Source organism: Pan paniscus, chromosome 2, assembly GCF_029289425.2.
Source record: "Pan paniscus chromosome 2, NHGRI_mPanPan1-v2.0_pri, whole genome shotgun sequence".
Lineage (NCBI taxonomy): Eukaryota > Metazoa > Chordata > Mammalia > Primates > Hominidae > Pan > Pan paniscus.
In genome coordinates, this window is record NC_085926.1 from 26,647,769 (window position 1) to 26,665,413 (window position 17,645).

Sequence of the window (17,645 nt, forward strand, 5' to 3'; positions counted from 1 at the left end):
TGAAATAGATATTATCATGCCCATTTTATAGATGAAAACGTTGAGGTCCAGTGTTAAGCAACATGCCCTAAAAATCACAAAACTAATAAGTTCAAATTACTAGCAGTAACTAGTAACTACTAAGAGGCTGAATGACAAAGTTAGACAAACTTAGGTATGCCTAATTCCAAAGTCTTTTAAAAAAAATACTGCTTTATAAGGTTTTCAAAGCCTTTAAGGGTAATAGTATTAAATAATCTTTTCAAAAAGAAAAGTGGTATCTGAAGATAAGGAAATAGCAGAGTATAAAATTGAAACACAATAGTCCATTCATCTTCATTTACTTATAAGTATGTCTAGTTTAAGTCCAGGGACATTTCTTTAATAAAACAAAAAATAACCCTTAGTGATAACTATTGATTATTAATTTTTTCTTCTCTGCCTGCAATAGACATTAGTTGGTGGTGGGTGTTTCTCTATGGTAATATTATGCAACTTGACAGTGATCAAGTGCAACTAGAATCCTCATTTGCAAAACCTGTCACCTCATACTCTTTCAGAATATTTAGGTAAAGTGTGAATGTATTGGTAGTAGTAATTGTAGTAGTAGAGGTAGTATGAAATGTTGTGCATTTCAATCTGAATGTATTAATTTATCAATAGCAATGTTTTATTCTATGGGTGATTTCACTATAAAAATAAGAAGACCTGGGGACGCCTTCAGCAGGGAGCCGAATATATTTGGGACAATCTGGGTTAATAAATACTTTACTGCAACTGTCAGAACCTTTAACAGGCTGATATCCATTGTGAGTCTCAGAAAGAGTGTTTTTCAGACTTATGACGTCATAATATTCATTTGTAGAACTCTCAGACACCTAACTTTCCATAGAACCCCTGGAAAATGTGAATGTGATTCTGATCCCTTTGAAGGTGTATTCAGAGCTAATAATATTTGCCAAGCATCTACTGTGGGACGATCATTATCAGAACCACATCAGAAATCAATGAAATAAGCATTATTCTTAGTTCTAGTTGAGGAAACTGACACGCGGAACAATTAGTTGGCCTGTCCAAGACCTCCTAGCTGGTATCAGAAATGAAAGTTGAACTTGATTTTATCTAGCTTCAGGTTCTGGATGATTTCTATACATTTTGTTGAGAACAAGAAAGTTTAAACGGTCCAGGGTGGCTCCACTGGTAAGAAGAGGCACTATGTCTCATATACTTTCCTATCTTCCATAGCACTTAACACGGAATAGGTTGTCTATCAATGCCTCCTGGCCAATCTCTTTGTTTGTTGCTTAGTTGTTATTATGACTGTGCTCATGGTGAAAAATTATGACTATAGAAAATGATATAAGGTAAAAAGTAAAAATTCTCCTTAGTATCATCAACCCCCAGAACCGTCCCCTAAAGGTAAAACTATTATCAATTTGTTCTTGTTTTTCCACAACTTTTAAAGCTTTTGTGTGTGTGTGTGTGTGTGTGTGTGTGTGTGTGTGTAGATGCTTCTGTTCTGCCTTACACAGATGGGATTACACATTCAAATTTTTCTCTCAGTGATATGTATTTGACAACTTTTTATCAGGATTTGCAGATTGCTTCATTCATTTTGATGTACCATATTTATTTAATCAATCTCTTTATGACAAATATTTAGATTAATTCTATTTTTTTAAAAATACTTCAGCTGGGCATGGTGGCTCACGCCTGTAATCCCAGCACTTTGGGAGGCCGAGGCGGGGGGACCACGAGGTCAGGAGATCGAGACCATCCTGGCTAACACGGTGAAACCCAGTCTCTACTAAAAATACAAAAAATTAGCCGGGCATTGTGGTGAGCGCCTGTAGTCCCAGCTACTTGGGAGGCTGAGGCAGGAGAATGGCGTGAAACCGGGAGGCGGAGCTTGCAGTGAGCTGACATCGCGCCACTGCAGTCCAGCCTGGGCGATGGAGCCACACAACATCTCAAACAAACAAACAAACAAACAAAAAAAACTTCTTGATTTTTCTTTTTTGCTGTAACAGACAGTTTGAAAAAAACAGGTTTATATACATGTGTTTGCACAGTTACGTTTCTAATAGAAAACACATAAAGGGCATTATTTTTCCCCAATGTCTCTTCTTAGGAAACATAGTGGACCGTTTCTAAGAAATGTTATAGAATCTGTAGATAAACATGTGTGTTTAAATATATATTTTTGACCAAAAAGTAGGACCCTGACTTTCTGGTCTGCTCTGTTCTAACAAGGGAGCGAAAGGACTGAGACAGTGGTTCTCATCAGATGCCTATATGTCCAAAATCCACAATGGCTAAAACCAGGAGAGGGCATTTCAGCCTCCTCAGGCTGTTACCTTCCCATGGAACAGCTCTGCACAGTTTAACTTTGATGCCAAGAACACAGATGTAACCAAACCTTTCTCATTTTAAAGGTATTCCCATTTTGTTATCAGCTGGCTTGTTCAGTGATGTAGACCAGGAATGGAATAATTTTATTTCACATTATTTATGATAGCAAATCATGGGAGACAACCTAAATATCTAACAAAAGAATAATGTGTAAATAGATCTAACATATAACCCCATTCACTGAGGTACTATGCAGGCATTAAAATGATGAAAGTCATGACAATTTACAACCCTGAAAAAGACAGAAACACAAAATTGTTACCTATGCTAACATGGCAACTGTAAAATGATGCGTGTGTACACATATAAGGCCTGGAAGAACAAAATATTTGATGTGTTACATGTATGAATTATGCATTTTTTTATTTTTTAAAGTTCAAATATTTTTTAGCGCTATTTGTAAAATTTTAAATTAATAGCCTACAGGGGCTAATCTCTGTGGATGTCTAGGAAGACTATGATCTGTGCATGGAGGTTTGTTGTAGTCTCAGGGCTTGACATTTTCTTTTAAAATGGCATTCTGTAAATTTGATCAGACTCTCCCCTAACTCTTCAGAATGCTGTTTGTAAGTGAGGTTACTACATGTTCCATTTTGCCTGGGACTGTTCCTTCTTGAACCTGTTGTCCCAGCACAATTGTCACTAGCATTGCTTTTCACTGTTAGACTTGTCTTTGTTTGTACAATAAATTCTGTGGGCCCCTCACTGTGAGGGACATACTAACTATCCTGTTCCACCACATTTCTATCTCATCCTGGTTTTATCCTGACCTCTAGTAAATATCATCCCTAGATCATAATTTAACTTTCTATGGCTTAGAAAGTCTTGTACACATCAATGATTTCACTGTATGCAAAAGGCCAAAGAAGAATGTATCTGCATCATCAGTGCCTAGATCATAATTTAACTTTCTATGGCTTAGAAAGTCTTGTACACATCAATGATTTCACTGTATGCAAAAGACCAAAGAAGAATGTATCTGTGTCATCAGTGAAATCTTAAAGACGTTGTTTGGCAGCTCTTTCCTAGGATTTTTTGAAAATGATAAAATTTGAAAAAATTTTATCTCTGCTAATAACTAATTGTTTTGACTGTTTTAGATAATAACCATTTTGTAATCTGATGTTTTTGTTTTCTGTCTTTAGCTGCTAGGAAACTCAGAGTTAAGCCAGGTACTTAGTTGCAGCAAAAACTCTTAACTCACATAATGGGGAGTCAGATAGAATTGACTTCAAGTTCTATTCTCCATTTACTACTGTATTAGTTTCCTATAGCTTCTGTAGCAAATTGTCACAATCTTGGTGGCTAAAAATAACACACATCTATTTTCTTATAGTTCTGGAGGTAGAGTCTGAAATCAGTTTCAATGGACAAAAAATCAATTTTGGGGGTATGGCCACACTAACTCCAAAGACTATAAAGGACAATCCATTGCTTGCAACTTTTAGCTTCTGGTAGCTTGTCAGCACTTCTTGACTTGTGGCTATATCACTTCAATCCTTACCTTAGTTGTTACATTGCCTTTTCTTCTGTGTTAGATCTCCCTCTGTATCCTTCTTATAAGAGCACTCAAAATTACATTTAGGGCTCATCCAGCTAATCCAAGATAATCTTTCCATCTCAAGATCCTTAATTTAATCTCATCTGCAAAGATTCTTTTTCCATAAAAGGTAACATTCACAGGTTCCAGAGATCAGGACCTAGATATTTTTAGACCATTTTTGGCTTATCACAATCTACCCTCTGATTCCGAAAGATTTACATCCATCCTCCATGCAAAATATATTAATCATATTCAAACATCCCCCCAAATTCTCAATTCATTACAGCATCAACTCAGAGTACAAAATCTCATCTAAGTATCACCCCAAAACCCTCACATTTTAGCATTTAAATCAGATGTGCAAAGACTCTAGGTATAAGCATCTTGGGAGCAAAATTTCTTTCTATTTTTAAAGTAAAGCTTTTGGCCCTGTGCCTTGTATATAGAAGGTGCCCACAAAATGTTAGCCACCATCAGAATTATGCTCTTCATCCTCTTCCCTCATTATATGGTTCATTTTCTTTACCATTCTATGATTCTGATTTACCTATGTCTCTGAACGTGGATCCCTCTTGGAATAACATGAAAAAGTTGATAAAATGAAATCATTGACTCTTTAGAAACATTGTCATAGCAGAGAGAAGACAAGGTGTAAGATGGGGAAGGCTCCACATTGTCATAGCAGACATCAGTGTAAGATGATGATGATAGTGGTGGTGGTGGTGGTGGCAGTAGTACTAGGAGTGGTAGTAGCAGTAACTCTGACTGAGAGTTTATCTTGTAAAAGCAGATATTCTAAATGTTTTACATGTGTTATCTCATTTAATCCTCATCTCACCCTTGTGAGGTGGAACTTTTATTACCCTCATGTTCAGATGAGAAAACTAGGATAGAGAAATTATGCAATGAGTTAGTGGCCAAGCTGTGATCTCCATATTGGCCAATTAAAACCAAGTGCACCTTGCACATGTCTCATAGGGCAGTGAAATGGAGTCCTGGAGTTCATGAAATGCAATTGCAGAGAATCACTGCTCATTTCACCTTGGGTTTCCATTTTGTATCACTCTGAGGGGATAAGCCTTACTCTATCTAGGATTCCTAAGACTTTTTTGCATCACCAAAAAAGGACTTATCTTCCCCTTGAAGATTTTTGTTAAGATGTAGAATCTCCCCTACCCCAAATTTTTACTTGAAAAATTTGAAACTTTCAGACAAGTTGAAAAATTGGTACAATGAACACATATATCCATCACCATCCCTTTAAAATTGTTAAATTTTTTCCATCACTGTTTCTCACAATATATAGGCAGATATATTTCGTTTTTGCTGAATAATTTGACAGCTGCGGTTGTCAAGACACTTTACCCCAAAATACTTCAGTATGTGCCTCCTAAGAACAACTACCTCCATTCTACTCATATCAGGATAAATTTTAAGAAACGTAAATTTGATGCAATAATACCTTACATACAGTATACATTCAAATTTCCCCCAGTTGTTCCAATAATGTCCCTTTCTAGCATTTTCTTTAAATCCAGAAGTTGATCTCTTGCATTGTTTTCAGTTGCGACATCTCTTTTTTCTTTATCTAGAACAGTTCTAAAGCCTGTGTTTTATTGTTATTTTGTTTTATTTTTTATTTTTGTTTTTTGTTTTTCTTCAGTGAAATTTCAAAAAGTCCAGATTAGTAAAATACCTCAAGTTGTGAATTGGTCTGATGCTTTCCTCTTGATTAGATTCGGGTTAAATATGTATTGGCATGAATACTGTATGTGATGTGAGAATCATTTCCTAATTAGTTATACTTAAGAAATGTGAAACCCTCAAGACAGAATGATCTTATATTTTAGGAAAATAATTAAATTTTAAACCTAATCATCTTTGAATGGTCATTGACAGTTTTTGAAGCACATTTCACACATATTTTATTGTCTCCTTGTAACTGTGAGACCAATGAGGTGGATATTATTGATCATAGTCCTAGGGCAACTAAGGGATGGAAGTATGTGTGTTGTGCTAAATTCCTGAAATTCATTACTTGGGAAGCTGAGCTTTGAATCCAGTTTCTGAGTCTTCATTTTGGATCTCAATCCTGTGTTTTTCCCACCAACCCAGTGAATATTATTATAGCATCTTTTGTAAGAAGGATAAAGCAGGGTTAAGCAGGATATGTTTTTAAAAAAATTGTGACACTCATCTTACTCAGAAGTACAACTGAATTCAGCATAAGTAAGGGCTTTCTAAAGGAAGCTTTCAAGTTATCCTGGACTCTGGTGAATCTTGGAGAGCCTACATTTATGTAGATTAGATGTTAAAAGTTTGCAAAGCTCTCACGTTGTAAATGTCATAAGCATTTGCTGTGAAATAATAGTAGAGAAACAGAAAGAAACCAAGATGGATAGATTCCCACTCAGTCTCCCTATAAACTTGCAGCATGTTGCATAATAAATATGGATGTAGCAGAGACATCGTGGTATCTTTATGCTGTGCTCAGTAGCCACAGAGGGATAAATGCTGGTTTCATAAAAAGTGGGTTTTAAAAATGTATTTGTTTGTTTTTCCAGTGGATTCATTGATAGGAAGAACTTCTAAACCCACTCTGAAGATCCATAAGCACTAGATCTTGTAGGAAGGAGTTAATGTATTCAGAAGAGTCCATTCTTTCCCAATATATTGAGGGTTTGCTTGAAGATTTATCTTGTGAAATAGATTTCAAAAGTGGAAAAGTAGTGCCTTAACTGACTGAGATCTAGAACAAATGGATTTCATGTGATTTTGATAGAAGTTTTATATCAGAGTGGCCTTTAAGAAATTCTAACAGGAGAAGGGGTTGTCTCCCTCTTTGATTTTCCCACATTTGGCAGAAAGAGGTCAACAGAGGGCTGGTGAGGCATTTGAAACTCAGCATTTGTGTTTACAGACATTCATATAAAAAGTGGCCAGGAAAAGAGATATAGAAACCAATGCATGTTAAATGAGACCTGTTCTGGGGGATATCTGAGATGCAGGTCCTTTCCTGCTGCTAACCAGCTGTATGGCTTTGAGGAGTCTCCATTTTATGAGTTCCTCTACTGTATTAACATAGAGACTAATAATGTCCACTATGTGTAATTGACAGTGCTGTTTAGAGATAATCAAATGAAAGCATGCATGTGAACTTGCCCCACAAGCTTCTAAAATAGTTCACGAATGTAAGGCAAATGGATAATTTTAGAGCTTTTGACTTGGAAGTATACTTCCCTTAATTTAAAAATCCATCTTGGTCCTTGTTTCCTATCTTAGTGGGACCAGTTAGGAAGGAAAAAAATTAGAGTTTAGCTGTAAAATGGTGTATGGTGCCATGTTTGATCACACATGCTCTGGAAACCAAAGGACTTCAGTTAAGTTCTTGCCTCTGTCATTTAGCTGTAGTTACCATAAATGGGTTATATAACCTCTTTAAGCCTCAATTTGTTCATCCGTACAAGGGTTGCAATTACTACCTTTTAGGGGTTTTGTGAGAATTGTGGTGAGGTGATACATGTGTAACCAGTATAAAATGAAACTTTCCTTCTTGCCTCTACTGTTCCTTTAATTTCTATCCTCCTGATCATTCTCTTCTAGTCCCTGAATGCAAACATTAGTAAGCCCCACAATGTTGTACTTACTCCTAGATAATAGAGTGTCCTAATATTATTTTAAGTCACAAACTCAGTTAATTTAAACCAAAATAAAAATTAATCATGATCATTTAAATGTATAGTTTAAGAGATTAACAAAAACCCTGAATTTCATTTAACTGTTCTCCCCTTCCCTTTGTTTCAGGCTCAAAGGGAAAGAGGATTTAGTAAGTGGCTTGATTTCTCTTCTCTGCCTTCCATTCCACTCCACCCCCAGGTGAGCATAACTGGGTGGCAGCTGCTCAGGAGGTAGAATTAATAGGATGAGAGGATTCAGGTCTCTCTCTCCTGAGACTTTCATGCCCTGCGCCCATGTGGCTCCCCTGACTCTGACAGTGGATTCGTTTCAGATGGCCACTTGCTCAAAACCTAAGCATCTACCCTACAGTTTTGTGTTGCTGGAGTCCCTCTGTTCTATGAAGGAATTCTATGGGACAGTGAAATAAGACTCAAGATGCTCGCTCCATGAAAATCTCTTCCCCTCTAGTGACCGCATTTGACCTATAGGAAATAGTTTCCCATCCCTTATTGACAAACTCTGGGAGTGTAGGCTCACCCCAACATCGAAACATCACCCAACTCCATCTCTAGACAACAGGTTAACCTGGTTCTCTTTCCAAGACACTCTGCCTCCCAACTCCAGGGGTCATGTACTAAACTTTCTCCTTTCCTTGGGAAGGTGACATGATAGGTACCTCTTGACCGTTTTACTTTCAAAGTGGGCAAGGACAAATTGACTCACAGAACATGTGTCAGCCAAGCTTTATATGGTAACTTAACCCCTTAATTCCAAAAAAAGTTATATGGTAACTTTTTAACTCTACATTCATTTAACCAAGAACCTTGTCAGAATTTCAATTTTACCATCCTGCTAGATGAATTCATCACTTAACAAATACCTGATGTGTAATAAATGCCAAGCAAATGATAGCTGTGTTATAATGAAATGAGAATGGATAATTCATTTCAATAAATAAATGTTTATTAAATTCTTACCATGGGCAATGTGAGAATGTAAAATGGGTAAAACAGTGACCCTGCCTGTTGGAACCTCATGGTCTAGCAGTAGAGAAGGTAAAGTGATGTATTTAATATGAAGTAGAAAACAGTAAATAATATAGTAAAGCCTGGAATATTAGAGAAAGGAGAGTTTGGAGATTGCAAGAGTTCCTTGCCTTAAACAGTTCTGGATCTGCTACTAGATTATTCTCTTTTTAAATGAAAATATTCTCTGTTCTTCATGCATCTGTCTGCCTTGTCAGTTCATATCCTTGACTAAAGGATCACAGCTGTTGTTATTAATGAGCCACCTAAATGGCTCATGGGCCAGAACTTTATAATTGGATTTTAAATCAGGAAAGCTATTCTACAGTGTAGAGATCTTCAGCTGGATTGGTTTCTGATAAATCTCATATTTGTGGAACGAAGTGCCATTCATCATCAGTTTTCTCCTCATTGAGCTGTTTGTTGAATTCATGTTTCTGTGTCTGTGTACGAAAACATGGTGGGAGATACAACTGTAAAAGGAGATTGTTATGAACCATCGGGAGTCATTAGGGCTTTTTTGACCTGCAGGATGATGTGGTTAAGAGTGTTACTTTAACCTGACATTAGAAGGATGGAAGCACAGAGACTGGACACCAACAATTCAGGAAGGAGGCTTTTGCTCTTTCAGAACAGGATGTTGGAGATCTGAATTAGGAAAGAGGCCATGAGAATGCAAAGCAAGGGACATGTAGAATGGAGAACAGAAAAAAACTTCAAGAAATCAGGAGGGAAGACAGGGTGGTCTACAGTGGAGGCGGGAGTCATTGGGTAAAGCTGAGGGTAAAATTATGATTTTACTTTTGGGTATGCAAAGTTGAGGCCCTGATGAACTCTTCCTGTAGTAGATGGTTGAGAATGGAAATGGAGAACTAAAGTCCATGGCAGAACTCAGTCCTAAAGATGTGAATGAAGAAGTTATTATCTCCAAACATGATCCCAAAGACCAGCAGTGGAAAAATTACTTATGCAATTTATTCACTTGAATTAGCCCTGTCCCAACTCTCTTTTCCTAGTTATTTTAGTCACAAATACATAGGAATTAGACGTATTGATGGTTTATGCAACCCACACTTATTTTATGGATAACCTGATCATATAAATAAATAATATCTAAGCTCTATGATAGTCAATAAGACTAATTTTGGGAATATTGCATTAAAGATATCAAGTACTCAAACTTCAGGTTTTGTGAAAATAAACAAAAACCACCCAAATGAGAATAAGCAAATGCTATTCATTCAGAGCTTCCTATAGCAAAAGAGGCAACCACCATCCCTTGCTTTTGACAGAGAGACTCAAAGGCTGGCAGAGGAGTGTAAAAGCATTATAGTGGGAAAAAAGGAAGACTTCAGGAGAGTTCTGGTTGAAGGCTGTTGACATGGGGAAGCTATAGGTGGGCTAACTACAAGAAGGGCAGCCTACATGATTGGTTAGGGGTGTACATTTCATGTTCTTTGGTTGGTCCTAAGTTGGAAGCAGGGTCAAAAATTAGAAAAATTATCAGTTAATAATCAGTTCTTGGCTGATTTGGGCTGTTTGCTACAGAGATTGTGGTTTGGTTTCCTGATCTAGTTGCTGCAGATTGTGCGTCAGAGATCTATTTTTGTATATGGTGTGGCCACTGTCCGTTTGTATATTCAGTCTCTCATCATGAAACATGTACTGCTTTTAATAATTCATTGTTCTTTCATTTGCCTTTGCCATCTTGGCCACCATTGTTCAACTCTTTCATGCACTGAATAGTTGCTTTCTGAGGCATTAAATTTAGGTTCATTTTTTGGCTAATCTTAGTCCTTTTGCATTATCTTTTAAATATTTATTGTAAAATAAAATATACATTTATACCATCAGGAATTAAAACCGTACAAAAGAATATAAAATAAAAAGGCAATTCCTCTTCTCCCCCTGACAGCCCCTCAGTTCCACTACTCACTTGGAGTTAACCATTACTAATAGTTTCTGATATACCCTTTTGGAAGTGATCTATGCATATGTAAACATATTAATTTCATATTTATACTTACATATTTATCTTCTTTAAAAAAATCTACACAAATGTGATTATATTATAAGTATTTGCTTTTTTTTGAGCTGCTCTTTAGGGTAATCTTTGGACATCTTTATATCATCAACAGCTTATTCTTCAATTTTAAATTTTTGATAGATATTCCCAAATTGCTCGTATGACAAGAGTGCACCATCTATCCTCTTATCAAGTGTTTGAGAATGCTTTGTTCTTAACATGTTTATTGACACTAAATACTATGCCTAATTTTAATCTAGATGATAAGTACTTTAACCTGAATTTATTTTACTGCCAGTGAGATCAAGAATCTTTTTATATTGTTTATTTTGTATACATCATATACATTGCTATTTATGTATATTATTTTCCCATCCATTTTTCTTTTCTGCTTTTTTTCTTTTTCTTTTTATTTTTTAGAGACAGGGTCTTGCTATGTTGCCCTGTCTGAACTCAAACTTCTGGGCTCAAATAATCCTTGCACCTCAATCTATCTCATAAGTAGCAGGGACTATAGGTGTGTACTGTTGCACCCAGCTCTCCATTTTTTAAATTAGTTTATCATTCTTTTGTAAGGATTTTCTGTGTATTAAAATAATCAGCCTTTTGTTTTGTCATTTGTTCTTTGACTTTGCTTATGACCTTAACTTTTTGCCATAGAGAAGTTTTAAATTTTAAATAATTAAATGTATGAGGGTTTTTCCCTGTTGATTTGAATTTTATGTTTTAAATTAAAAGCCCTTCCTGTTTTGCTATCTATTTCCTTTTTAATCAAATTCTGCTGTTTAGTAATAGAGTTGCATAGACTATAATTGGAAGAAACTGGTGTATCTGGTATTTCTCTGTGAATTGGTACACTCACTTATCTCAGAAGGGTTAATAAAAGCTTTTGGGTTAGAATCTCTGAATGTTCCTATCATTTAATGATGAAAAGAAAGAAATAAGCAGAAAGACAGTTGTTAGTCAGCCACTGAATGGCCTGTCTTCTCAGTGAATGAACATCCTGTTAAATGCACTGGTTTTTTTCTTCTGGAAATGGTATTTGATGGTTGCCACCCAATCCCAGAATTAACTGCTGATGCGCAGTAACCTGGATGGCAAGAAAATATGAGCGAAATATGAGTCTGGATAAAGTAATTCTCCTTTGGGGTGCAGTGCATACTTAAACACCACATCCAGAAATATTACGGCTTCTGCTTGACCCAGACGTAGTTAAAGGGAATGAGTAGATGGGGACAGGGTAGTCCAGTGAGTCGAGATTTGCAGAGGGGGAGTTAGGAGGGAGGAAAGATGCTGTTTAACTTGGTCCGTCCCTTTAATGGGTCTTATTCCTTATCAGAAAGACAGGCAGTATTGCTGTTGCTGTTTTTGCCATTACCAGTGTGACCCCAGGCCCTTCTTTATGTTCTAACCACTCATTCTGAAGTTAGTAGGAAGGCACTCTTCTTGCCCAGCAGCATAGCTTGTTTACTGCTTTGGGTTTGTGTGTAGTTGTGATTCAATCAAAGCAGGAGGGAGTTTTAGGCTTTCAAGCTAAGGGAGTTTTAGGCTTCCAAGCTTTTTAGCCCTGTATTCTGCTGGATGATAACCAATGTCAGAAGAATATCCACCCCTTTTTCTCTGAGGCACATGTCCTCATACCTTCCTTTTCCAACAGCCACTGTTGACCTAGCTAGTAATATAAAGCAATGTCAAACTGATAATCCCTTTGGAAACTACAGAACCAGTATCATAGAGTGGAGAGCAGCTCTTCCATCCTCCCTGGTGAAGATGACCTTGACTTGATACCTTTGGCTTTGCTGTCTACATCCTGGACATCTAAGTCTTTTTGCACTGCTAAAGCAATAGAAATTTATTTCTTACAGTTCTGGAGCCTGCAAAGCTCAACATCAAGGTGCCAGAAGATTTGGTTTCTGGTGAGATCCTGTTTCTTGGCTTATTGATGGCTCTCTTCTCTCTGTTTCTTCACATGGCAGAAGGGATGAGAGAATTCTCTGGGGCCTCTTTTATAAGGGCACTAACTCCATTCGTGATGGCTCTGCTTTCATGACCTAATCACTTCTCAAAGGCCCCACCTCCAAATATCCTCACACTGGGGATTAGATTTAGATATAGATATCACAATATGTGAAGGAAGGACCCACATATTCAAACCACAGCAGCATCCCAGGGCTCAGCTCTCTACATCCTGCATCTTTTGTCACTTTATTCTGGCTGGGGGTGATGGCTCTAGAGGCTGAGTCACAGTAGCTCAGCAATATAGCCAATCCCAGAAAATTTTATTCTCTTTTTATCAAACAAACATAATAGAGAGAAAATGAAACACTTAGTTCAAGTCCAACTCCTCTGAAAGCAAGGGGTGCTCTGTATTTGTACTCCTAACAAGCATTACATCCAGTTCACAAGCATTACATCCAGTTCACAGGTAGACCATTTGGGATATGATGGATTCCATCTCAAGAAAGACTGCAATCTGAGTAGAGAACTCAACTCAACCTGTGTCCTAAACATTTCTTATATGTGACCATGACCATTGGACTGATCATTCTGGAGAAACCCTGATTAAGTATAAAGAAGCCTGCTGAGGAAGAGTTCCATTCTTCTTTCCATCTCCTAGGAGCCTGAACATATATGACTTTTCCAAAGTCCACTATGTTTCCATATAAGACCAGTAGACATTTGATGAGCCAATGTTTATGTTTAAAATATTTATAAAAATAATTGCCATGGAGAAGGAAAAGCATACCTAGACTCTTCAATATTTTGTTGCTTTATTCATATAACATATTTATTTAGTCCTCACTATATGCTAAGCACTATGCTGGGTGTTGGGAATGTATCCGAGAATAATAATAGTAACTAAAACTATGGCTAAAAAGCATTGAAATTTTACTACCAATTTCGTACTGTGCTAAGCGCAGTGGCTCACACCTGTAATCCTAGCACTTTGGGAGGCGAGGCAGGTAGATCACTTAAGGTCAGGCGTTCAAGACCAGCCTGGCCAACATGGTGAAACCCTGTCTCTACTAAAAGTACAGAAAAAAAAAAAAATAGCTGGGCGTGGTGGTGTGTGCCTGTAGTTCCAGATACTCGGGAGGCTGGGGTGGGAGAATTGCTGGAACCTGGCAGGCAGAGATTTGCAGTGAGCCGAGATCACACCACTGCTCTCCAGCCTGGGCAACAGAGCAAGACTCCATCTCAAAAAATAAAAATTAAATAAATAATAAATAAATAAAGCTGATATACAAACTCAGTGTACTTTTTACTTTTTAATTGCTTACTGTTGTCTCTGCAAGAGGCAGAAACAAGCCTCTGCCGTCATGGAGCTTGTACTCTGAATAGAGAACACTTCTTTTCTATGCCAAACTCCTTTAATGAATCCCAAGAGAAATATGAAGTGTCCTCCAGAAAAGGCTTCTCATCTTTCAGCATGTTTTAGGCTGGTTGCTTATACTCAATGGATGGAAATCACTTGGCTGATGTGGACTCCCTTTATTTTCTTCAATTACATTAATTTCTTCTATCTCCTGTGTTTTTCTCATGCCCTTTTCCTAGAATTCTTTGCCTTGTCCTTCTACTCCTCTGTCTCCTCTCTTCCCTTCCACACCTGTTTGTTTATTTTTTTTCTTTCCCATCTAGATTCCTAGAGTCCCCAAGTGCCATGCAATACAGTTTTGAAGGGAAACATGCAAGGGAGGACACTTTCATTGCCAATGAAATGATCTGTTGATGGAGGGCTTAGTAAGCTTAGGGTCTCTCTTTAGCATTCTCTGGTATTTAAGGGACTCAGTTTTCCAAAGGCACGTCTGCTCCATTCTGCTGTTGCTAATCTCATTTTTTCCATGATTAACAATCCAGATCATTATGTTTTCAGCTCACGTTAATCTTCTCTTCTGTGAGTTTGGTAACATTTGGAGTCATTTCCCTTCGTATTTATCCATCTGGGATCTTCATAAAAGATAAGTTTTCAGAAAGTCATTAGTTGCTCATGCAGAAAGTTGTTTGTTGTCCACTGCTGTAAGAGGAGTGAATGCTCTTCTTGTTTCTTAGATCCTGGGAGGGAATCTTCTAAGTCAGGCATGGGTTCCCTACAAAATGCAGAGGGACCCCTCACTTGAGCTCCATGGGGTCCTCAACTTGGAACAGTATTCATAGCATAAAAGATAGGGCTGCAACATAACAGCATCAGAAATCACAATAAGCAATACTTGCTGGATACTTATAGAGTAGATGAGACTGGAAGAGAGTGTGTGGATAGTGGAAAGAGTTTTGATATTAATGAGTCAGAACAAAGACTTTGGCTTGAGTCCTGTCTCTACACCTCAATCTGTTTGTTTGACCTTGGGTAAGTAACCTCATCTCTCTGGGATCCACTTGTCTCCTCTGTGAACTGGTCCCAAAGATGTGTGCTTTCTTCTCTATATTAAAGGGTAATTTTGAGAGTTAACTTATATTCTTATCTCTGCTGTCTGCTGTCGAGTAAGTTTCATAAATTCTGCTGTCGAGTAAGTTTCATAAATTTGTTCATCACTTAATTTTGCAATTTCTGTAGCCCCTGCCAACACAAACAGTATATGTATGCAACATGCAAGATATGGAGAGTGAAGTCTATTGGGGAAGTCTTCAAAGACAGTATTTCTTAATTCTCTTGTTATATAAAAAAGTCATGTAGGTGTGTGCCATATTTAAGCATTTATTGGGAAGGGGATATGGTCCTTAGAAAAGAGAGAGAGGATCCTCTGGAAATTCAGTTAAAAGCATCCTCCCAGGTATAATGTACTTTAAAGAGGTCACAAGGAAGCCAACTATCCTGGAGGTTCTTGGTTGTCAGCCTCTAGCAATATTTTGTTGGAATGCATTATTTTCTTAATTCAAGTAAGATGTTTCTTTAGAGACAATATTCCAAATTGGGCATCCATTCAAAAGCCATGACAGATATCCCTGTCTATAGTCATTAACCATGAAATATTGGTATTACTTCTCATTGCTGCCCAAGTGCAGGACTAAATTACATTAATGCATCTGTTATCTCAGAAAGGGTGAGAGACATAATTAAATTTTATTTCTGTAGAATTCGAAGGGGTCCAGGATGTGGAGAGCAGCAGAGAAATAGGGAGTATTTGTTCTCATTCTATCCAACTGAAAACCAGGCAACAGAATTCAGAAATATCTTCATATGTTCACAGTTCTCTCCCCCAGCACCTGGGATTTGAACAGGAGACTCCCATTTCGCAGATAACTCCCAGTGGCATTGATGGAAATTACCTGCATAACTAACCCCCCTGCTCAAGCAGAATGCCAGACACCTGAGAACACCTTTAATTACAATGTACCTCCCTTTGCAAAGGAACTAATTGCATCTATTTCCCTTTCCTTTAGGTGCCCAAGCAAGGAAAGAAATAATGAAGAGACACATGTGTTAGCTGCAGCCTTTTGAACCACGCAAGAAGGAAATCAAAAGTGTGGACAGGGCTGGAACCATTACCACGCTTGTTGGAGTAAATGAGGAATGGGCTCGTGATTATGCTGACATTCCAGCATGAATCTGGTAGACCTGTGGTTAACCCGTTCCCTCTCCATGTGTCTCCTCCTACAAAGTTTTGTTCTTATGATACTGTGCTTTCATTCTGCCAGTATGTGTCCCAAGGGCTGTCTTTGTTCTTCCTCTGGGGGTTTAAATGTCACCTGTAGCAATGCAAATCTCAAGGAAATACCTAGAGATCTTCCTCCTGAAACAGTCTTACTGTATCTGGACTCCAATCAGATCACATCTATTCCCAATGAAATTTTTAAGGACCTCCATCAACTGAGAGTTCTCAACCTGTCCAAAAATGGCATTGAGTTTATCGATGAGCATGCCTTCAAAGGAGTAGCTGAAACCTTGCAGACTCTGGACTTGTCCGACAATCGGATTCAAAGTGTGCACAAAAATGCCTTCAATAACCTGAAGGCCAGGGCCAGAATTGCCAACAACCCCTGGCACTGCGACTGTACTCTACAGCAAGTTCTGAGGAGCATGGCGTCCAATCATGAGACAGCCCACAACGTGATCTGTAAAACGTCCGTGTTGGATGAACATGCTGGCAGACCATTCCTCAATGCTGCCAACGACGCTGACCTTTGTAACCTCCCTAAAAAAACTACCGATTATGCCATGCTGGTCACCATGTTTGGCTGGTTCACTATGGTGATCTCATATGTGGTATATTATGTGAGGCAAAATCAGGAGGATGCCCGGAGACACCTCGAATACTTGAAATCCCTGCCAAGCAGGCAAAAGAAAGCAGATGAACCTGATGATATTAGCACTGTGGTATAGTGTCCAAACTGACTGGCATTGAGAAAGAAAGTAGTTTGCGATTGCAGTAGAAATAAGTGGTTTACTTCTCCCATCCATTGTAAACATTTGAAACTTTGTATTTCAGTTTCTTTTGAATTACGCCACTGCTGAACTTTTAACAAACACTACAACATAAATAATTTGAGTTTAGGTGATCCACCCCTTAATTGTACCCCCGATGGTATATTTCTGAGTAAGCTACTATCTGAACATTAGTTAGATCCATCTCACTATTTAATAATGAAATTTATTTTTTTAATTTAAAAGCAAATAAAAGCTTAACTTTGAACCATGGAAAACAGAGTGACTTATTGGTCAAGAAAACAGTATAGTCATTCTACTTGCTCTAAAGAAAAACAGACAACCTTTATGAACTCAAAGAACTATCACAATGAAAAAATGTGTTATTAAGCCCTACTGTACACTGGGGAGCCATAGCTGAATTACTGGCCGAGTTAAGTGTCTGTCAGACTCTAAAATACTGAGCTTTACTAGGTGGTTATACACAAGTGTGGCATCCTTCAGAGGCTTAAGTCAGGATGCCTTTTGGCATTTACTCTTCAAAAATAGATATAATTAGCTATTGAATCCAAATACTTATTGTACCTTTGCTCTATGCTGGACAAAATGGAAAAGAAAAAA

The 17,645-nt window shown here is 37.7% G+C and overlaps 1 protein-coding gene across 6 annotated transcripts in view; it reads left to right on the top strand.

The window, feature by feature from the left end:
• Positions 1–17,292, top strand: part of LRRC3B (leucine rich repeat containing 3B) — an 87,179-nt gene extending 69,887 nt beyond the window's left edge. For all 6 annotated transcript variants that reach the window (XM_034955995.4, XM_034955996.4, XM_063602736.1 and 3 more), the window contains one exon: positions 16,043–17,292. In XM_034955995.4, coding sequence (XP_034811886.1) covers positions 16,203–16,982 — 780 coding nt within the window. In that variant the 5' untranslated portion in view covers positions 16,043–16,202 and the 3' untranslated portion in view covers positions 16,983–17,292. The remainder of the gene's footprint in view (positions 1–16,042) is intronic.
• Positions 17,293–17,645: the final 353 nt, after the last annotated feature.